The sequence below is a fragment of the Denticeps clupeoides genome, chromosome 7, assembly GCF_900700375.1.
Source record: "Denticeps clupeoides chromosome 7, fDenClu1.1, whole genome shotgun sequence".
NCBI classification, from domain to species: domain Eukaryota; kingdom Metazoa; phylum Chordata; class Actinopteri; order Clupeiformes; family Denticipitidae; genus Denticeps; species Denticeps clupeoides.
Window position 1 is genome coordinate 23,476,283 of NC_041713.1, and position 22,112 is coordinate 23,498,394.

A 22,112-nucleotide genomic window follows, 5' to 3' on the forward strand; every position below is an offset into this window, starting at 1 on the left:
TTTCTTCTTCCCTAATCCATTTCCCAAGATGTCAATGCCAGGATTCATCAGGATGAACTGTGAAAGAGTGGCTCAGGGAGCATGAGGCATCATGGGGGTGGCATGCAGTGGTGGAAGCGTAGTGAGTAACACGCTAACCTATGGACCAGACGACCACAAATTCCCATGTTTAAACTCCTCTTACTACGATTGTGTCCCTGAACAAGACACTTGGGCCTGACTGTCCCTCTGATTACTGATTGCTAGGTGCCGTAAATGAACACATGGACTGACCACTACAGAGTCCAGACCTTAACCCCATTGAGAATCGTTGAGATGTGGTGGAGAAGAATTTGCCCAGCGGTCCCACTGTACCATCATCTCTACTATATCTTGGTGAAACATGAATGCAAGATGGAAATGAATGTTGTGACATTCCAGAAGCTGATCGAAACAACGGCATAGCGAATGCATGCCATAACCAAGGCTAAAGGTGAACCAACAAAAAAAGTATAGTGTGTGCATTTTTTGTATACAGGGGAGCCCACTACACACACATCATATATACATTTCCGCATACCTCATGGGTTGTCTATTGCAAAGCATTGTGTCTTTATCTATTTTCATCCTGATTCCGATACCACAAGCACGTTACTCCCGTGTTTGAACCCTGAAAAGAATACAAGTCCAATACTTAAATAAATGCATAATCTGAATGCCCTCAAAAACTCCTCAACTGTCCGTCTCCATCTGTATGTAGGGACCATCTCTGACTAGAATGAATTTCACATCCATGTTACGGGTCAGATCCCACACAGAAAGTAAATTGCTGCTGTTCATTGACTTTAATGGATTAACATTTAGAAATTGTTCCCAGCTATTAACACGCTAATTTTGACTGCCAATCATACGTGCAATATTATGTTAGAAAAATTATTGTATCTCGTGTGAGCCGGGTTGAGAGCTTTATTGAAATTTAACAGTTCACAATTAATAATATACAGAATTTCCATACGTGTCTTGCAAATCGGGCCAGCGGAAGAATGAGCCATGCGCACGAGCGGGTCCCCACTGTCCTGGACAGGCTGAGGACGGGACCGGCCAACAGAATGGGTAAGTCATTCGTGCAGCTACATTTGTTTTTGCTGTGCCCTAAATTATATCACTTTTAGAGTACGTTTTTGCGTTGTGTAAAAAAATTACTTTCATAAAAGGTTTGTCCTGCTGACAACTGTCCTCGGTTGGCCTCATTGGATTTTTCTCATAAAGGAGTAAATACTCCCGCATTCATTCAATTTACATGAAACCGCGTTGATGTAAAAATGTTTTATAGATTTATCAGTCAACAGAATCTGGCTTTACAAAATTACACGCGCTTATTAATAAGTGGAACGTGCCCTTCCAACGTCGTGGTGGGAAATGTAGTACAAAACGATTCCCTGACCTGGTACAACTTCACAACTGCACTACATTTCCCATGATCCACTGCAGCACTCTTGACATCACCACGATCGGTGATTCCTCAAGATGGCGGCGTTGGGAAGGAGGCGCGGTGTCCCAGTCAACAGGGAGAGGTCAGTAATACCGAAACATTCGCGCGAATGAAAGTTTGGTTTATTAATGAGCGAAGCGCGGCTTGTGTACGTGTATGTCCGCCTCCCGCGTCCCGGAAGTCCTCGCCGCGGGGCCGCCTGCTGCTGCGGCCGCCGAACTCTGCGTGTTTTCTGCTCGGATGGTGTTGTGGTCGCTTACTTAGCTTGACTTACTTGCGCTCGGAACTAGCCGGCTAACGCTAGCCGGCCCGTCCTTGGCTGGAGGTTCGCGGCCGCGCACCAGCTGGGTCTGTTACCGGGAGGGCGGCGAGGCGGCCGGCGGAAATGTCGCGCCGCTGACGGCGAGCGCGTTTTAACACGGGAGCAGTGGACGGCGCCTTCATCCTCGCACTCGTTTCAAACTCAACACCAGTGGTTTTCAAATGCTTCGTGGTAAAATACAGTTCAAAACTTTTAATTACTCTTAACTTTTAGCGCATAAATCCTTACATTTTATTAGTAATATTTCTTACAAAAGGTATTGTTCCGTTCAGTGAAAGATGATCGATTTCCCTGACAGGCATACTTCTATATGTTTTTATAGACCTCAATTCACCTGCATGGATGCCACACCCAAGATTGTGTTGAAATCGGTGTTTTAATTTTACGTCCAACAAGAGATGTGACCGGTGCGCACATCTTTGTCAATTCTGGTTTATTAAGGTGATAGCAGACCTGCTAGGCCACCGCTGCCCCACTGAGATAACTTGTCCTTTACAAGTCTGGGAGGAAAATGGGTAAAGGTTCAAGCGTTGTGCTTTAATGTCAGTAGGGAAGAGTTAACTTTCCTGGAAAATTAATTTGTCAGATGTTATTTTTCCGAATGGCCAAAATCTCCTCACAGCTACGAAGGGATAGAGCAAGATGGTTCACTGTCCAGTTTAAAAAGCATAGGACTCCATTGGAACCATGAAGTGAAAACCAAATTAGTCATGGGCAGCAAATAGTGGGGCTGTGGTGGCCTAGCGGTGAAGGAAGCGGCCCAGTAATCAGAAGGTTGCCGGTTCGAATCCTGATCCACCGAGGCGCCACTGAGCAAAGCACCGTCCCCACACACTGATCCCTGGGCGCCTGTCATGGCTGCCCACTACTCACCCAAGGGTGATGGGTTAAATGCTGAGGACAAATTTCACTGTGTGCACCGTGTGCTGTGCTGCTGTGTATCACAAGTGACACTTTGACTTTCTTTTATTAACAGTTAGTCGTACAGGCCTCAGTGAATGAGCGAGAGGGAACTGGGTTTGCAGGATTCTGAAAAATCTGGGCATAATAGAGGGGATTGCAAAGATTGTAGCAGGGAACCAGTCAGGGCCTGGACACTTCCTGCACTGCCTGGTGAAAACTGGGGAATATGGGGTGTCCCGTCGTGGCCTTTAGGAATATTTTGATGAGCTCGGTCTAGGTTGTTTCAGATAACGGTGGTGAAGCTCTGCTGAGAATCTTCTAATAACCTTCTTGAATTGGCTGGTTTCCTCTCTGATGAGGAGGTAGCGGTGTGGAATACGTGTGGAATTTTATGAAAAAATCTAATCGGGATTTGACACATCACAATTATTTACTATATTATGTGTATTATAAACTTAAGCATAACCATACATCAAAATATGATCTGCACTGTAACTAGTGTACCACGAGTAGAGAGCGTGCACCATTACTTGCATTTAAGTGGGCGTGGCTTTAACATGGGTCACATCTGATTGGTGAGCATGACTGTATTACTCGGGGACATCATTGCAACGTGATTGGACATGGTGGGGGGGACACGTGCGCCCTCGGGGCTACAGCCATTTTTACACCAAACACAGGAAGCGCTGCACTCTGCTCTGAAACCCATTATTTTCTATGGCGTGTGCAGCACCGAATTAGTCTGATTGGTTCTGTGCATGCAAGTGGAACAGTGAGGGTGTCACACGGCGCATCGTTTGGCGGCCTTGTGCGCACGCCATGGTCAAAGAATCAAAACGTCGAATCGGACTGTGTTCGTTCTTCCGCTTCGAAACACACGCGGCAGGAATGGAGGGAGCAGGTGTTGTCAGTGTCTACAACACCGACATTATCAGTAAAGTGATACACAGCAGCACAGCACACGGTGAAATGTGTCCCCTTTATTTAACCATCACCCTTGGTGAGCAGTGGGCAGCCATGACAGGTGCCCGGGGAGGAGTGTGTGGGGATGGTGCTTTGCTCAGTGGCAACTTGGCAGATCGGGATTCAAACCGGCAACCTTCTGATTACGGGGCCACTTCCTTAACCGCTAGGCCACCACTTCCCCACCGTACCAGGTGTTTAGATAGCCACGCCTTCTTTGCAAACGCAGTGCGACCCCCTGGAGTGTTAAGAGAGTGGTGGGGAGACCGGCACCGGCCGCCCATTCCGTTTACAGCTAATAATTACAGTAACATGAACTCTGATTTTAACGAGTATATTACTATATTTTCCGGTACTGGAGCTCATGGCCTGCTGTGGTGTGTTCCCGTGTGGACAGGGCAGTGATGGCGGCGGCGGAGTGCTACATCGTGCACGAGATCTACAACGGCGAGAACGCGCAGGAGCAGTTCGAGTACGAGCTGGAGCAGGCCCTGGAGGCGCAGTACCGCTACATCGTGATCGAGCCCACGCGCATCGGCGACGAGACGGCCCGCTGGGTGGCCGTGGGCAACTGCCTGCACAAGACGGCCGTGCTGTCGGGGGCGGCGTGCCTGCTGACGCCGCTGGCGCTGCCCGTCGAATACTCCCGGTACGTGGCGCTCCCCGCCGGCGCCCTCAGCCTGGCCTGCGCCGCCCTCTACGGCATCTCCTGGCAGTTTGACCCCTGCTGCAAGTACCAGGTGGAGTACGACAGCCAAAAACTCTCCCGCCTGCCTCTGCACACGCTCACCTCGTCCTCGCCGGTGGTCCTGGTGAGGCGGGACGACGTCCACAGAAAGAGACTCCACAACACGATAGCGCTCGCCGCGCTGGCCTACTGCATCAAGAAGATCTACGAACTCTACGCCGTATGAGCGAGCGAGCGCTGGTGCACACACACACCCCTTCCAAAAAATAAAGAAATGGGAAAACGACACACACGTTACATCACACACACACACACACACACACACACACACACACACACACAGGGAGGCGGGTTAGAGCAGATCCCACACAGACACAGTGACTGAAAATTTGCCAAGCAGGTGGACCACAGACGTCTGTCGCCAGCAGGTCGTGGGGAACAGACCACGCCCCCCTGCCCCAACTTAAAGCAACGTCACCAGTACACTCGTCCCCAGACACCAACACACACACACACCCACACCGACACGCTACGCTCGCGAGAAAGGGCAAGCCTGGAGCGGTGTTCAGCGGGGATGTGGACCGACCGCTTTGAAGTATTACTGATCTCTGACCTTTGACCCATGTGTAGTTGTACTGTACCTTGACTCATTAAACCGTAGGAGTTTTCAAACCTTACCACATCCTGCTGCTTCGTTTTATTCTGCGGACATTTCCCAGGATGCTTTGGGATGGTCTTTCTATTGTTGCCATTTACTGTGATGCGTTTGAAAGGAGCTACGCTGACGTATAGTTTGACTTTTTTTTTTTTTAAATATTTCAACCCTTTACATGATTCTTCTGGAATTATTCCAGCGTGTGTGATTTTTTTTCCCCCATTCTTCTCTTTTTTTAATGAAAGCGGGATTGGGCTTCCTGGTTGCTTCTCTCACTGTGCCCATTTCAACCACGTTGCTATGCAGCACTTACTGGTGAAGTGAATTACAAGCATTTGGTGTTAGTCAGATTTAATTAAGAGCAAATGGAAGATGCAGATTTTCTCCATCAAGAAGCTTGTTTTTTTGCACTGGGCTCCTAGACTGAAAATGCCTCGAATTAGAACTTCCAAAATACATTAAATCACTAGTATGGAGGAAATATAAAAGCAGTTCAAGTCTATTCTGGTCTTACATACACAGATTTTTGAATGGAATTCAGTAGAATTCATAACAGTTCATCAGCAGTTCAACGCTTCACACAATCAAAAATGGAGCGACCATCAATGTGAACTGGGTCTTAAACAGCGATGCAGCGCGGAAATGGACGAAGGACTTCCTTTCACTCATCACTTCCTGTCCATTTTCACTCGGCTTTCACGGCCGGCTCTTTGCGGGCGCGAGCCGCCATCAGCCTGAAAAAGAGACTGGGGCAAAGGAGGCGAATGTACGTGGCCAAGATGGGCAGCAGCCCAGCCAGGACGACCTCTTTCTGTCTGTGATTGACAGCTGTCAGGACGGCTCGGGCCACCTCTGCTGGATCCCATCCTGTGGCCGTGGTCTTATCCATCACTAACAGGAGAAACGTAGACACCGATCAATTCCATTTCTAACATTTATACAAACCCACAACTGGCCCTCTAAAGAAGATTCCCATCCTCAGAGGTCTTTTGCTTTGTTGCGGCTTTTCTCGCGATTGTCACTCACCTCCATATTTCGATCCATCCCCAGTGATTGCATTGATCGAAAGGTTTGTTCTGATGTATCCAGGACTGACGACGGTTACCTGCAGCCCAAACCGTTCCACCTCTGCCCTGAGGCAGTCGAAGTACGCCTGCATGGCATGCTTAGATGCCGAATCTGTCATTTAGAAAATGCCGATTATTAAAAGATGTGGGACGCGTGATCAAATCCTTTAACCGTGTTCCGTACTTACAGGCTGATCTGTAGGGAATGGAGATTTTTCCCTGGATGCTGCTGATTGCAACAATGTGGCCACTGTGCCGACTCACCATGGACTGGAGGATGGCTACATGAAATGGATCAGGAATAATAAATGACAGACAATACACAGTTCCGGATGAAAAATATTTTTTAGCAATGTGATGCACGGTGACATGTGTCCTCTGCTTTTAACCATCGCCCTTGGTGAGCAGTGGGCAGCCATGACAGGCGCCCGGGGAGCAGTGTGTGGGGACGGTGCTTTGCTCAGTGCACCTCGGCGGTTTGGGATTTGAACCCACAACCTTTCAGTTACAAGTCGCCTTCCTTACCCGCTAGAGATACAGATTTAGATTAGAGCAAACGTCTTATGAAGTTTAGACTGGCTGAGGGACCTGCTGACCACATTTCCTTACTTTCTTACCCTGGGTTAATGCAACAGGCCCAAAATAATTGGTCTCCATGATTTGCTTCTGCACAGATACGTGTGTGTCCATGATGTTTCCACGGTAACTGACACCAGCATTGTTGATGAGGATGTCCACATGGCCACACTGTCTTAGAATCTCCGACCCTGCCATAGCAACCTTGTCCACATCAGAGAGGTCAAAGGTGACGATGCACGGAGTGTATGTCTAGGAGAAAACATAATATAGCACTCAGTGCATTCAAATACAGTAGAGGCCAAAAGTTCTCATTCAATGTGTTCTCTTTATTTTCATAATTCCACGTGTTCAGTCATAGTTTTGATGCCTTCAGTGAGAATCTACCAACGTAAATGGTCATGAAAATAAAGAAAACACATAAAATGAGAAGGTGTGTCAAATTTTGGCCTGTATTGTACATACATGCACCTTATTTACGCAGGATGCCCTTCCTGATGCAACCCGCCCCATTTACCCGAGCATGGGACAGTCACCAAGGAACGCACGATCACATGCGTCCCCAGTGGCTGGGTATCCTTTGCAAATTGCATCATATATAGAAATAGTAAAACATTTATTATAAAAATGGTATTTATTTACATCATAAAATAATAAAGTTTCCTTCTAGAAACCCCGTTTCTAATACAACATCCAATGAATCTCTTGCTTCATGCTTCGTTATAATAAAATACAATTTTGTGAGCATGACTTAGAAAAAAAGATACAAACCTTAAGCTGAAAAAAAATTAATATTAGAGATAGGCCTTTTATAATGATTCATAACAAAAACTTTCTTTTAAAATACACAAATATATGTGTGCACACACAGATACATTTGATATTTGATCCCCTGCTGATTTAGTAAGTTACCCACTAACCAAATAAGTCGATAATTTCAATGGTAGGTTTATTTGAAGAGCGAAACGCAGAACAATAACATCTGAAAAACTATGCAGTTGTATTTTGGTGATTGGGAGCTTCTCAACTAATCACCTGTATAAGACACCATTAGAAGCTTCTAAACTCTGCACCATGGCCAAGGCCAAAGAGACAAGATTGTGGACCTACACAAGGCTGGAATGGGCTACATGACCATCTGGATCTCCACGCAAATTCTCACCTTGTGGAGTTTCAGTGATAATGAGAACGGTGTGGAACCAGCTCAGAACTACTCGGGAGGAACTTGTTAATGATCTCAAGGCAGCTGGGACCATGTTCACCAAGAAAACAAGACTGAAATCCTGCAGCCCGCAAGGTCCCCCTGCTCAAGGAAGCAATGTACTGGTTCACCACTAAACATCTGATTGATTCAGAGGAGGACTGGCTGAAAGTATTGTGGTCAGATAAGGCCTAAAGCTCAACTGAACTCGATGTGTTTGGAGGAGAAGGAATGCTGCCTGTCAGTCTCCAGACTTCAATCCGATAGAAAATCTGTGGAGGAAGCTGAAGGTTCGAGTTCCCAAATATGCCACAAAACATGAACAATCTTCAGAGGATCTTCAAAGTGGGACAAAATGTCCCAATGTCCAATCCCTGTGGCCACATACAAGAAATCTTGCTGATTGACATGAGATCAAATACTTAATTCATTAAATTGCAAATTAATCACTTTTTATTGTTGTTATTGTTCTATTTCTCTGTTCAAATAAACGTACCATTTTAAAAATATTTCAACGATAATTTCTTTATGACTGCAGACTTCAGCAGGGGTTAAAATAGTTTCCCCGACTATGTATGTATATAGGCCGGTGAGATAATATAGAACATAAGAATTATTCTCCAAATACACTGTTTAGACGTGAATAAAAGTGGTGTCACCTTCAGCTCTCCGTGAGCCGACTCTGTCAGCTCCTGAGCCAGCTCCTGCAGGCTGGATCGCTCTCGGCCGCAGAGAACCAGCCGCGCTCCAGCCTGGTGGAAGAGCCGGGCGCACTCTGCAAGGCAGCAGACGGGGGAGAGGCTGAGCTGCGGCCGCGGGGACGGACTGCGGTGTGTCCGGGCTGCTCACCTCGGCCCAGTCCGGAGCTGGCCCCGGTGATGACCACCACTCGGTCCCGGACTCGGTTCTTCAGTCGCAGCCTCTGGACGAGCCGACAGAGCGCCATGAGCCCGAATCCGCCCAGGAGCAGCGGGGTCAGAGCAGCCAGCGCGCCCTCCATTTTCCTGCACGTGGTCGAGGTCATCATCATCATCATCATCCACCACCACGTTCATACAGCACATGCTTCATATTCCTACATGACGATCAATCAACTAAGAGACAAGCGAAACATACCAACAGATCGCGGTTCTTACCGGAAACACCCGTCGACACCCGGAAGTGCGCAAGAAAATTGATTGGCCAATACTTGGCGTCACAACATGTCGCACCATCCAATCAGATATGAAGTGGGCGGAGCCACAGTTCCGGCCGGGATCATCATGAACACACACACACACACACACACACACAAAGCCACGTTTCATTTGTATCTATTTTAGAGGTCTCGTCCTTAAATAAGAAACAACAAATGGTTATTAATAAATAATCCAAACAATAATTTACAGCATGTTAAATCATAAGCGTAAGGAATATTGGAATTTGTTTTCTGTACACATGTGCTCTCCAGCACGATCAGCTTCAGATCTGCCAGCCTCACACCAAACTTAGTGTGACCAGTCCAGGGAGCAGAAAATGACCAGAAGGAAGGTCCTCTCTTCTTCCATCCTTGGTCTCCAGATGATGCTTCAGAAATGACCGGCGGCCGGGCTGAAGCGCACCTTCCTGAGGATTTCCATGAGCCACGTGTACATGGTATGCATATGGCTGTTTAGTGTTTGCAGGCACCAGTCCATTCCACTTCCTGAGTGTGGTGCGCGGCCTGATAGTGTCACTGAAGGAAATTTCACAATTAAAGTCCATCAGTCCATCAATCCATCCAGTTCAACATGTGGCAAAAGTGGTAGACATTCCACAGAGCAGCAACCGCAGACAGGAATTTCAGATATGAAGCCACGGGGAACATGTGGGGCTAGGGACCAGATACACACACACACACTCATATGGCTTTTCTGCATTTTACAGAACACTCTGGTTCTACCAAAACGTCACATTACTGAATGGTAAAGGGAATCGCTGACACATCAACAGACATAGAACTACAAATGTGTCCTGCATATTGCTGAAACCCTACGGTGAAGCTCCATCCCTTTATTTAGGACAGGAAATGAACTGAGAATCGATACCAGACAAACAGAAAAGGCAAAACAGAATTGGCTGACCAACACGAGAAACATTTAAGACTAAAAACGGCAAACATCACTGCATCACCCACACAATGAGTCAAGGATGACTTTGATCAAATATGGCAGAGGGGGAGCATGTCTGTACAGTGTACAGTCTCAGAACGACACACAGACAATCTGATCCTGAATTGGTGGGGGTTGTAGGTGACTATTGCACTTCCTTTTGTCTATAATTCCTAGCGGACTTGGCCAGCCTGTCACACACACTGCTGGGACAGAGCAGATCAGACTCCAGGGGGTGGGAGAGGTGACTCTGTGACCGATAGCTCTTGGGCAAGGTCATTGAAGCGGGCGATGTAATCCACGCTGCTCTCACTCATCATGCAGGCCAACTGGCTGTCCACCTACAGGAACAAAAGTATTGACCAATCAGAAGAGTCAGGGGGTTCATAAATACAACTTCTACGTCATTTAATTCCATGGAGTTGGAATGCTGCAATCTGTGCAGACCCGGTGCATGCATCACAACCGCATTATGATAAATAAAGGGCAAAATCCAATTCAAGGCTACTGGTATGTCTTGGTATGAAATTAAAAATGGAACAAAACGAACTATATCATACATATTTGCTAGGGGTGCACAATTAATCAAATTTTAAATTACAATCACGATTTTGGCTGCCACCATTAAATTAAGATGATAGTTAGCGATATAAAATTTTAAATAGCGGGCACTGCTGCTTTTCAAATCAAGCACTTTCTCAATCCAACGTCCAAAAGCACAGACTGTATGAGCGGCAACCTCTTGGCTTGGGCCAAGAATTACAACTCTAGTTCCAAGCCCGTTCAACCCCTCTTCTCTGATGACAAGCAAAAATGCACCACAAGTGGCTGTAATAATGCACAAACAAACGTTCCATGCATACAATTTTTTTTTTTTTTTTTTTTTAAATCATCTTGTATCTTATGAAATTTTGTGTTCGACAAAAAACGTTCTTCAAGTTACTGACTGTAGCATCTGTATTCATTTAATATTAAAAATTAAGTATTTTGATCGTGACCCGACCGGTCATCTCTTAAGCCAGAAAATGAAAAAGTTTTTTTATTGCCAAAAATCTGTAGGCCTGTAGTATGTTCCTGTTCCTTGTAGTATGTGCCTTTTTGCATGTTGGCTTAAAATAGAAAGTGCAATAAAAATGCATTTTACCTAACAATGAATAATCGTGATTAATAATCGTGATTACAATACTGCTAAAAATAATCAAGATAATCATTTTGGCCATAATTGTGCAGCCCTAATATTTGCTATGCATAATATATCTACAGGCCAATGCCGTGTAAATATTCTGAACAAACCATGGACTGGAAGATCTAAGCAACTCACCTCTGTCACATCAGGCAAGCCCCTGGACTGAAAGGAATCATGGGAGTTACTGTCCAGCAGGCTGGGTCCCAGGAGTGCTGTACCACTGGAAGACCCCACTGGGGGGAGCTGTGCCCTGCGAACCTTATCAGGAGACACCAGACTCGCTGTAGGACGGTCAAGATAAAGACGGTCAGCCGTGCATGAGGGGGCTCAATAGATCACACACACACACACACACACACACACACACACACACATCATGTCTTTTTATGCTTATCATAAGAATATTTACACTTATTTCCTCCTCTTGAGCGGTTACTTGTTTTAATATCACATTACAGTCCACAAGACAAGTATGAAAGTGAAGTGAGAACACAACGAAATGTGTCCTCTGCATTTAACCCATCACTCTTGGTGAGCAGTGTGCGGCCATGACAGGCGCCCGGGGAGCAGTGTGTGGGGACTGTGCTTTGCTCAGTGGCACCTCAGTGGCACCTTTATTAGGCTCAGGTGGTTCTTAATGGTCTAATAATGAGTGGGGCAGGTTGTGAAGACATGTGGGCTGGAATGAAATCTTATTGGCAGAAGTTCCTCCAGGACCAGCGTTGGGAAACACTGATACAGACCACAGATCTGCAGATGTGGAGAAGTGGCTCACGTTTGTTAACTGGTTGTCCAGGGTCGACAGTCCTTTGGTAAACGGCCAGCTCAAACTGTACGACTAAAACTACATGTTCACAATTTATGTTCAGATACTTGGCTGCAACATGATTGCTCACTCTACAGGAGCAATATGAAAACGTCGGACTCCTGTGCCCGAAAGCAGAAACATCGAAGAGAATCCACATTAGTAGCCATGCTGAAAATCCTGTGGGCAGAATTGTTGCTGGGCGAGGCCACGACAATAAAGGCTTTGGTGTGTCAGACACAACTCAACAAGCTGAGTGTCCATGTCACTCACTGTGCCAGCAGGATTGTAGTCAGTTCTTGGTTCGGTCATGCGCACTGAGGACAAACCTCAAAAGATGTGACCAAAAGAGGCATGCCTGGGCTATGAAACACCACCACGGAAGACAAGAAGGTGTTGAGGACTGATGAATAAAACTTTCATTAATCCCATCACTGAACTGTTTGGAGGATTTGGTGCCAGAAGCCTTGTCAGGGCTGTTTTGGTGTGCAATATGGTGACCTGCTCATTAATAATAATGTTATGGCTGATTGATATGAATCTACGCTGTGCTTAGTACAACCTGCTGCTATTCACACCTCAATCTGAGGTGAAAAGTGACATGATTGTCCTTATGAAACACTGCAGCACAGCACACCGTGACAACGCAATGTGTCCTCTGATTTTACTACTTTGCTCGTTGACACCTTGGCGGTTTGGGATTTGAACTAGCAACCTTCCGATTACAAATCCGCTTCCTTACCAACTAGCCCACCACTGCCCCACCTTCCTTTAACATGGCATTTAATAAAAAAAAAAATAAGATTTCAATAATAATAATTTAACAATAATAAGATTTCCAAAGTGTACATATGAATGAGAGTCACCGCTCCATGATTCTGCAGTATATAGTACACATGATTACAATAAGTACAGTGTTACACAGTTTATTTTGGCTATTAGGTATCAGTACTCGGTATCCAATTGACAGCGGGTCAATTTCCAAAAAAACACCTCCAAACTCCGGAAAAGAATTGATGAAGTGTGCCTGCAGTTGTGTGGGCTACTCACAGAGAAGGCAGCCCAGTGTGGAATCTGTGGAGTCACTGGGGTACCACTGCGGGTCGTGGGTAGGGGATGGGATCCAGCTGCGTGCAGGGCTGTCTGAGGGGGAGGGAAGGAGTTTGGGAGTGTCATTCCCATTTAGTTTAGCAGAGGAGAGGGACACCCCATCGCCTGTAAAAAAAATAAAGGACAGACAGAGGAAATATTACCTACTCATACAAAGTACATCTTAATTAGTTCAATGTATACATGCTTACAAGCTAGACGTTACCATACTGTGCAGAGTTGATGGCGAGCTCTATGATGGAGTCGCTAATTTGTGTGTGTGGTTCTCCAGACGGGAGTGACTCCTCGGGGGGGCCAGGAAGAGATATGTCTAATAGGGATGCGACACTGGGAGGAGCCAGCAGGGAATCTGGTGCCCCCATGGGAGACGGTGGGGGTAGACTGTTTTGGAACGATTCCTGAAAAATTAAGAGCGGTGTATGGCTGAATCTAACTCATGCGGAATATAATTAAAGCCAGTTTAAACAGAATTAAGTAAAAACAGAATCCCTTTATCTTACATCTGTTTGTTCTTCCTGAATGCTGGGCTGGGAAGGTGCCGGCACAGTGTCCGTGGTTTGCTCAAGCTCCATCACATCGTCCACAACAGGAGGGGCTTCAATCTGTCTACACGGGCTGTTTGGGATGATTCCCGCAGACTTGGCTGCAAAATCAATTGCACCTAATATGCAGGAAGTAAAGGGAGAAAGAAACAAAAATAAACAAATAAATCACTAAATTTCCTGACCTCAAAGCACATGGTGATATATGAAGAGAAGGAGAGCCTTACTGGAGAGCTCAGTGGAAGAGGCTGGAGTGGAGGTGCTGGAGGGTGTGGCTTTGGACACGAAGGGGCGAGATAAAGGGAGACTAGACTGGATTGGCCGGAAAGAGCCAGTTCCTATGAAAAATAAAAAACAGAAAAATAACCAATAAAGTAATTTACTGCAAGTTTTTCAGCACGTGTATGTTCAAGCATGTGAGTCACCTGTGGCTGAAGAATTGGAGAGGATGGAGAACGAACAGACATGTGGCGATGTGTCACCTGTCGTCCGGGGCAACAGTGTTCTCTTCAAAAACAAAGGAACAAATAAATTGTCACTCTGCAGAAAAAGTGAGGAAAATGAGCCTTTACACCCAGACCCACCTGGACCACAAGTGGCTTCCTCAAAGGCCGACATCTACCCAGCTTCCGCTGCTTCGGGAGGAAAATATCGGACTGCACACACAGAACAGTGATTTGATCAGAAGATGGTCTTGTTCACCTGAACTCCACCGCAACAAAGAACCTCATCGTAGGGCGGTAGTAGCCTAGGGGGAAACACACTCGCCTACGGACCAGAAGACCCAGGTTCAAACCCCACTTACTACCCCTGAGCAAGACACTTAACCCTGAGTGTCTCCAGGGTGGACTGTCCCTGTAAATACTGACTGCAAGTCTCTCTGGATAAGGGCGTCTGGTAACTGCTGTAAATGTAGATCTGAATAACACATCTGGTTTCGTCTTGTACTCACGCTGATGGAGTCGAGCTGCTGGCGGAATGCAAGTTCTGCTTCCTTATTAGGGGAGAACATGCGTGAGTGGCGGGAGCTGTTGGGGGGCAGCGTGGTTGGCACCGCGAACACCCCGCCGTCACTGTCACACCCAGAAACAATCAGGGGTCGCGATAGATTGCGCCCACCTAAGGGGAAAACGGCGTCAGCCAGACTGCAGACTAACCACATTTCTAGTCACTGCATGTGAGATGTGTGTAGCGTGAGTGTGTTGTGTGTGTAGTAACCTGTAGTAACAGCATTCGGCAGCAGCAGTTTGGCAGTACGCGTTGTGCTCTGTTGCCGTCCACAGCTGGGGCTTCGCGCTCCTCCTGCTGGGGTCTTTCCTGGGGGTGTCAGAGATGAAGATTGATCCTCTTGACCCGGCTTTATTGGAGACGTCCCCACCGAACAAACTTCCAGAGCCTGACAGACACACACACACACACACACACACACACACGTTTAAATAAAGCTCGAGAAGTTTTGGTGTTCCAGTGCAATCTGAGATTTTACTCACAGGCTTGGGGTTGACCTCAGTAGAAACAAGTCGGAGGAGGCAGCGGAGAATGTTGCGTGAAAGGGGCTGGGCTGAAGCTGGAGGGCGGGCTTTAGGCTGCCAATCATACTCCAGCTGTAGTTTACCTGGTTTACCCAGCATTAGGTAGAGTTCAGCCAGTGTGACGTTCTCTGATCCTCGAACGCTCCAGCCAGCCTCTCTGATCTGCTCTGGAGACCTCCCTGTAGCAGTCAGCCCCTCCCCCTCGGAGCGTACCGGGGGGTCTGCTAGAGGCGCGCTCTCCGGGGAGACCACTTCACCTGGTACCGCATCCTCCTTGTTCTGTTCGGAAGGGTTGGGGTCTGAAGGAGTCCCCTCAGGCTCGGCCAGGCCCTGCCCACTGCCCTGTCCTCCCAACTGGAGCGACGGCGGAGATGAACCCGGAGGAGGAGCCGGAGGGACGTCAGGCCCGCCGGCTCCTGCTACGGCGCTACAGTCCGAATTCTCTGCGACGAGTCCATCTGCCTTCACTGAGCCTGCACTCTTCCCAGGGCGCCCTGGGCCACGCCCACCAGGCTGAATGCCCAGAATATGGACAGCGGGTAGGTCCCTCACGCCTGGCCGGCCCCGCCCGCTCTCCTGCCAGTGCACTGTGCACGAGACTTTAGAGTGCACTACCCGTGCCACGCCTGGCAACGCCATAACCGTGCTGCTCTCTGTGGGAAAGAGCAGCAGCTCTTCAGACGCTGCGCTCTGGGGAAGCCCCTGCAGCGACTCGCGCTCCACTAGGCTCTTACGCTGAACGCTGCGAGTTAAGGAGTCTTTCCAAAAATCCTCCTGCTAATTTCATGTAAAACACATTATAATGAATCGTACTGGTTAACAGTAACACCAGCAAGCATGCCTACGGTCTGTTTTAAACCAGAACCACTTATACCCATATCTAAATAAAGCAGTTAAAGTTAATTAAAGTTTAAGACTGAATGACTAAAACATTTACATTTATCAGACGCCCTTATCCAGAGCGACTTACAATCAGTAGTTACAGGGACAGTCCCCCCCCCCCGGAGCAACTTATGGTTAAGTGTCTTGCTCAGGGACACAATGGTAGTAAGAAGGATTCGAACCCAGGACTTCTGGTACATAGGACAGTGTGTTACCCACTAGGCTACTACCACCTACCTAAAACACATTGATACTGATTTTACACACACACACACACACACACACACACACACACAAATTATTTGCTAATGCTTAGCATTTAGCTCCTGTCCTCCTACAGATATCTCTCCATCTAAATATACCTAATATCAAGCTACCACAATCATTCCACCACATTCACATAACTTATCAGATCCTTCTGTACGGGTCTAACTGATCTGGTTAAGTGCAGTTGTCACACAAGCAAGAAGACACTCTGCTGAAGGATACAATTCGCTCATCCTGCACCGCCCACTTCTGCTTCAGGAACTCAATCAAACTGGACACTTTCCTGTGCAGCTCCACCATCATGCTGGAAAAAGAGCCGAGCCAATCAGCACTGTGAACGTCTGTGCTTGATATGAGTGGGCAGAGGTGCAATGTTGCCACAGAGCTCACCGAAGACGTGGGTTGTGCGCCAGGCTCTGAACCCGAGCCCATGAGTGGTTGTTCCGTGGCTGGAGCTCCACGGCAACTTTCAAGGGTAACCGAACGGGCTTCTGGTCCTCTTCATCGCTCACTCCTGGCAAAAAAAAAAAAAAGACAGAGGTGTCTGTATCATCCTCTTGTCCTGTGACGGCGTTACATCCCGTAACTATAGAAACCACCCCACCCACACACTGGACAGATGCCACTGCCTGAACACACACCCACATACCAACCATTTCATCCCATCATTCACTACATCATCTGCAATAACTGCACACAAAGCAAAATGAAAAAGAATAAACATGTGCATCAGACAGAATACAACTGACAATCTGGGTTCTTTCACATTTTTAGAAAAGAACTATAAAATTATAAATTCATATGTCAATCAGATTTCAATGACTTTTCCAGAACTTCCAGATGTCTATTCTATATTCAAAAACTTTTTAAAGTCTGGAAAATGCTCTTTTCAAACTCCATAACTTTTCCAGGTTTTTAATGACTGTAGGAACCCTGCTAAATGTTCATTTCTTTTTTTTTTCTCCCGTTCTCAAGCACGGACCATCGGGGTCGCAGAGTTTCTTCAGCGCTCTGCACATTGGGGCCTTGATTCGCAGGTTCCTTCCTTTGGATCGCACCGTTGTGGCTCTGAAAATTCATACATGATCATTTTTTTTTTTTGCAAGTCACAGAACGTTACAGCACTAGATTTGAGAATCACCGAAAGGTTACGCTTACCCTTGCTGAATGAGTTCGTTGAGCTTAGTCACATTCTTATCATCCATCACTAATAAAGAAAAAACACAGCATTACAACGTAAAAAAAATTAACACCATGAATAACCGACGAATAAAGGAGACGCAGTAACTCACAGCCTCCAACTTTCTTGCGCAGCTCTGCATAGCAGATGAGCCCGTACAGCTCCTGGGATGACTTCTTCAGCACACGAGAGTAAGCTGGGGAAGAGGAGAAGATCTCAACCTCTCAAAACAACCAAATCTGCTTCAACCTGTTACGTCGCCTTGCACCAGCTGGGCTTCTAAAGAGGATTTGACGGGGTGTGTCTTTGTGGCGGATTTTGTGTAAGTGTGCTCAAACGGGTCAAGTCATCGGTGGACCGACGCTGCCACCCCACAGCCCTCGACACAAGAGGACGTCACCTGACAGCCGCGCACGGCACCTGGTCGCTCAAGAAGAGCCTCACCGTTGTTGAAGTCGATGTGTTTGGAGATCTTGTGCCACGTGCGATAGTAGAAATGCCGGACCTGCTCCTTGTTCTTCACCATGCTGGCCGGCTTCCCTTTCTTCTTATACTTCAACGCGATATTGTTCTGAATGGCCTCAAAGTCCTTCCCATGCTACACAGCAAATAAAGAACAAGGTTAAAAAACAATGACAGAAAGCTGTTTCCAAAAGAAAGGTCCATGCCCGTCCCTTACATAAATCTTCTTAGTAATATTTACTTTACTTGGCAGACTCTTTAATCCAAAGCGACATACAAGCGAAAGACACCAGCAATTCGCGTTCGGTTTCTATAGATTTTGAGTTACAAAACTAAGAGCCCTGATAAGGCCGAACTTGTCAAGGAACATGTTCAGGAATTGTTGAGTGATAGACGGATTTTTGGGTTTGTGCAGTGTGTGTGTTAGTGTTAGACTCTTCTGAAATACTATTTGAACAAGTGGGTTTTCAACTGCTTCTTAAAGGTGGTAGTAGTCTCGACTAGTCGAATGGAGCAGGGCGAGATGTTACACAAGCCAGGGACAACAAATTCGATTGGGATTGGAGACCCCGTGAAGAGGCAATTTTCAGTCTCATTTTGTTTGCAGATCTGAGAGAGCGTGCAGGAGTGTAGCTAGTAGTGTATTGATATAGGAGGATGCACTTCCATTTACAGCCCTATAGGTAGCATCAAGGATTTAAACTCAAAGCGAGCAGCTACCAGGAGCCAGTGGAGAGAGGTAAGAAGAGGCGTGACATGGGTGTGTTTCTTACTGACATTCTTACTATCATGGCAGCTTTGCTTCTTACCTCTTGATTTTTAAACTTTTTAATCGGACAAACTGCACTCACTCACATCCGACCTGGTCCTACACAAGTCTTATTCAGCTTAATCTGCGCACGTCGCCGCTACCTCGTAAAGGCCCTCGAAGAAGCTGCTCTTGTCCTCCGTGCTCCAGGACTCCCACTGTCTCCGGGTTCGCTTCTGGCTGCCCCTCTCTTCCTTCTCGCCGGGACCCTGACCCCGCGGGCCCGAGCGGGCGCCGCCTCCGGCCCCCGACCCCCCCCACGGGGCCGGGCGGAGCCGATGCGGACACCGCCGGACTGGCTTCGCCACCTGTGTGAAGGAGAAGGCCAAACATATTAAATGCACAAAAGTCCACAAAAACTAACTTTTTGTCCTCTCTAGGCATCATTTCCGGTGTCTGGACGAGTTCCTTCATTCATGCACTTGTAGGGTGGTAGTAGCCTAGCGGGTAACAGACTCGCCTATGAACCAGAAGACCCAGGATCAAACCCCACTTACTACCATTGTGTCCCTGAGCAAGACACTTAACCCTGTGTGTCTCCAGGGGGGGACTGTCCCTGTAACTACTGACTGTAAGTCGCTCTGGATAAGGGCGTCTGATAAATGCTGTAAATGTGCATCAGCATCTTCGCCGCGGCCCCCCCACGTCCTGACAGCTCGGCCTCACCCTTCGCCCTGGTCGCGCCGTGGCCGTTCAGCGCCTGAGGGAGGGAGTCCTTCCGGAGCCGCTTGCTGGGAGGCCGGACGCTGGAGCGGAGGAAGTGGTGCTGGTCGGGGTTCGGGGTGGAGGACGGAGCGGCGCTGGTCGCCGGGTGAGGGATTTCCTCCTCGTCCCTCTTTGTGCTCGGCTCCTCTCCCTCCTCATCCTCGCAGCCGGCCGCCTTCATGCCGCCTCGCCTCGGTCCTTCGACCCCGAGTCCGTCGCTGTGGCCCACTGTCATGCTGTCGAAACACAAGCGCGGTTCGATCCTCACGGTTCAGCCCAAACAGAACAAGCAAGAAGTTAGAAAGACGACGTTCGCCCTCGCTCAACATGGCCGCCGCCGCCGCCGCCGCTGTTTGTTTCAAATCCCCTCACTGTCCGCACCGAACAGCCCCAGAACCCTCCACCCCGCTCACACAATTCCCCCAAACGCGGCCGAGATCCGCGCGGAAAACCCATTTCTGGCCAAATTGAGACGCGGACGGAGACACTTCGGCGCCTCGCCGCTAAACGACGACGGGAAGCGGCGCCGCCGACCGCCCGTCAAAAGAGCCTCTTTCCCGGGCGCGTTTACCCGCTGTCCGGCTCCGGCTCCGGCTCCGCAGCGGACGGCGTCTTCTTCCTCCTCACCATGAGCCCGGCGGTGTGGCGGTGTGGCACAAAGCGGCCGAATGGTGAAGCATCGGGGTGAGCAGCTACCGGTCCTCCCCTCCGTCCTGCTCCGACACGGGAATCCCAACTCGGCGCCGCTCCGCCAACTACTTCACCTTTACACCGCGCACACGTACACGCACACGTCCCGCACGACGCGACTTACCATCCACACTACACACAACTACTACATCTTTACTGTCGTTGTAACACGGTGTAGCGCCTGAGTCGGGGACGTCACTTAAATACTGTGTGTAAAAACTAGTTTACGCCACACACGGATACGAATAACACAACTACACAGCACAGGCACAGTTATTAACAAGGTAACTGGTACACCAGACTAATCAAATACTCAGTTCTTATTTACAACTAACCACACAGATTAATAAGCAAAGTAACTAGTACACCAGACTACTCAACTAAGCCGCACATAGTTACAAATAACCACAGCAACCAAAGTAACTAGTACACCAGACTACTCAACTAAGCCGCACATAGTTACAAATAACCACAGCAACCAAAGTAACTAGTACACCAGACTACACAACTTGGATACAAATACCCTCACCAATTAACAGCAAAGTAATTAGTACCTCAAACTACACAATTAAACAAAACTTAGATCCAAAACAACCACAGCAACCAAAGTAACTAGTACACCAGACTAGACAACTAAATAGAACCTAGATACAAATAACCACAACAATTAACAGCAAATAAAGTAACTTATACACATAACTACTTAACTAAGCCGTAACAGATACAAATAACCACACTGATTAAAAACCACACTGATATGGGGTGGTAGTAGCATAGTGGGTAACACACTTGCCTATGAACCAGAAGACCCAGGTTCAAATCCCACTTACTACCATTGTGTCCCTGAGCAAGACACTTAACCCTAAGTTGCTCCAGGGGGGGACTGTCCCTGTAACTACTGATTGTAAGTTGCTCTGGATAAGGGCGTTAAAAAGTAACTAGTACCTCAGACTACTCAACTAAGTGGAACATACACAACACTACAAATAACCACAGTAACCAAAGATTAACAGCAAAGTAACTACTACACCAGACTACACAACTAAATTGAACCACAAACAGCTGATGAAGAGCATTTACAGCACATATACGTCCTCTTTCACCATGAACGCAGCTGCTCACCAGTTACTCTCATCCTACACTCTACATACCAGGTACGACGGAGTCATACGTGCAACTGTTAAACAAGTTGCTTTTTTTCAATGATCTAAATATCTTTCAGTGATCCACCTGAATACTGCTTATGACCAACAACTGGCCGACTAGCTGGGTACTACAGGAGAAAGAATACCAGCACTTTACACTGTGATGGTACCACATGGAATCCTCCGAATCGGCCGGGTGTCACCTACCGCTCTCCGCATGATGCGTTACCACCGTCTGGGGAAACCAGGTCTGCGCTCCGTTCTCTTCTGCTTTCTCCGGACGTGGCAGCGGTATCATTCTGTATCATTTGGTACGAGTAAAAGCTGAGAATTCCCACCACAACTTACCCACTTTACCAAGCCGCGGCAGCTGCTAACGTTAACCACCGTATTCTCGTGTCTCCCAGCACCGCCCACAACCAGCTAAAAACAAACGCCGTGATTGGCTGGGGTGACAGCAGTTGATGGACACTATGATTGGCCAATAAAAAGCGAAGAATCATAACGCCGTCCACCCAACAGCCAATCACAAACGACGTTTCGCGCATAGATGAAGGATACGTCTATACAAAACGTCACGCTGTCGTTTCAGATTCTTTTTAATCAATATTTAAGACAGGGTGTGTTTGAAACGTGATTCGTCACGTAATGCAGCCATTTAATGTAGTTTAAAAGTACACGGTGCTGCTAAAACTGCCATGAACCTACGTCCTGTGTGAAACATTGATGAAAATGAACAGAATTATTGCCCCTAAATCCGACCGGGAATGTGTAAAGTGGGTGTAAGAACGACATTAATCCTGACCAATCACAAGACAACAAA

The 22,112-nt window shown here is 47.5% G+C and overlaps 3 protein-coding genes across 5 annotated transcripts; 1 reads left to right on the top strand and 2 right to left on the bottom strand.

Moving 5' to 3' along the window:
- The first annotated feature begins 14 nt into the window (after positions 1–14).
- tmem11 (transmembrane protein 11) lies at positions 15–5,029 on the top strand. 2 transcript variants are annotated; one of them, XM_028987388.1, is made up of 4 exons: positions 15–121; positions 247–472; positions 984–1,092; positions 4,057–5,029. In XM_028987388.1, exons 2-4 carry the CDS (start codon positions 448–450, stop codon positions 4,571–4,573), a joined length of 651 nt encoding a protein of 216 aa, XP_028843221.1. In that variant the 5' UTR covers positions 15–121; positions 247–447; the 3' UTR covers positions 4,574–5,029. The 2 variants fall into 2 exon arrangements, with proteins under 2 accessions (XP_028843221.1, XP_028843222.1); XM_028987389.1 differs by lacking the exons at positions 15–121; positions 247–472; positions 984–1,092 and adding an exon at positions 1,471–1,553.
- Positions 5,030–5,336: 307 nt separating this feature from the next.
- Positions 5,337–8,995, bottom strand: dhrs7b (dehydrogenase/reductase (SDR family) member 7B). 2 transcript variants are annotated; one of them, XM_028987383.1, is made up of 7 exons: positions 8,983–8,995; positions 8,696–8,850; positions 8,506–8,621; positions 6,687–6,897; positions 6,258–6,350; positions 6,029–6,181; positions 5,337–5,893 (listed from the first exon to the last, which is right to left on the bottom strand). In XM_028987383.1, the coding sequence occupies exons 2-7, from the start codon at positions 8,844–8,846 to the stop codon at positions 5,688–5,690; spliced, it is 930 nt and encodes a 309-aa protein (XP_028843216.1). In that variant the 5' UTR covers positions 8,847–8,850; positions 8,983–8,995; the 3' UTR covers positions 5,337–5,687. The 2 variants fall into 2 exon arrangements, with proteins under 2 accessions (XP_028843216.1, XP_028843215.1); XM_028987382.1 differs by having other exon boundaries at positions 8,963–8,993.
- Positions 8,996–9,143: 148 nt separating this feature from the next.
- cramp1 (cramped chromatin regulator homolog 1) lies at positions 9,144–21,458 on the bottom strand. The gene is given in 21 exon segments (XM_028987354.1): positions 9,144–10,316; positions 11,297–11,442; positions 13,017–13,181; positions 13,282–13,474; positions 13,577–13,737; positions 13,846–13,956; positions 14,044–14,125; positions 14,203–14,274; positions 14,571–14,737; positions 14,837–15,014; positions 15,109–15,885; positions 16,522–16,603; positions 16,690–16,813; positions 17,282–17,367; positions 17,458–17,506; positions 17,592–17,675; positions 17,924–18,077; positions 18,854–19,012; positions 19,014–19,057; positions 19,416–19,690; positions 20,026–21,458. Coding segments are annotated over 21 exon segments (3,288 nt in total). The 5' UTR covers positions 20,085–21,458; the 3' UTR covers positions 9,144–10,196.
- Positions 21,459–22,112: the final 654 nt, after the last annotated feature.

Coding starts and splice junctions, on each gene's coding strand:
- tmem11 (XM_028987388.1), top strand. CDS start 448: ATGCATGCCATAACCAAGGCTAAAG. Junction 473..983: donor TGCCATAACCAAGGCTAAAG/GTGAACCAACAA, acceptor AATAATATACAG/AATTTCCATACGTGTCTTGC. Junction 1,093..4,056: donor GGGACCGGCCAACAGAATGG/GTAAGTCATTCG, acceptor CCGTGTGGACAG/GGCAGTGATGGCGGCGGCGG.
- dhrs7b (XM_028987383.1), bottom strand. CDS start 8,846: ATGGAGGGCGCGCTGGCTGCTCTGACCCCGCTGCTCCTGGGCGGATTC. Junction 6,898..8,505: donor CGGCTCACGGAGAGCTGAAG/GTGACACCACTT, acceptor GTTTTCTCCTAG/ACATACACTCCGTGCATCGT. Junction 6,182..6,257: donor CATTCCCTACAGATCAGCCT/GTAAGTACGGAA, acceptor TCTAAATGACAG/ATTCGGCATCTAAGCATGCC.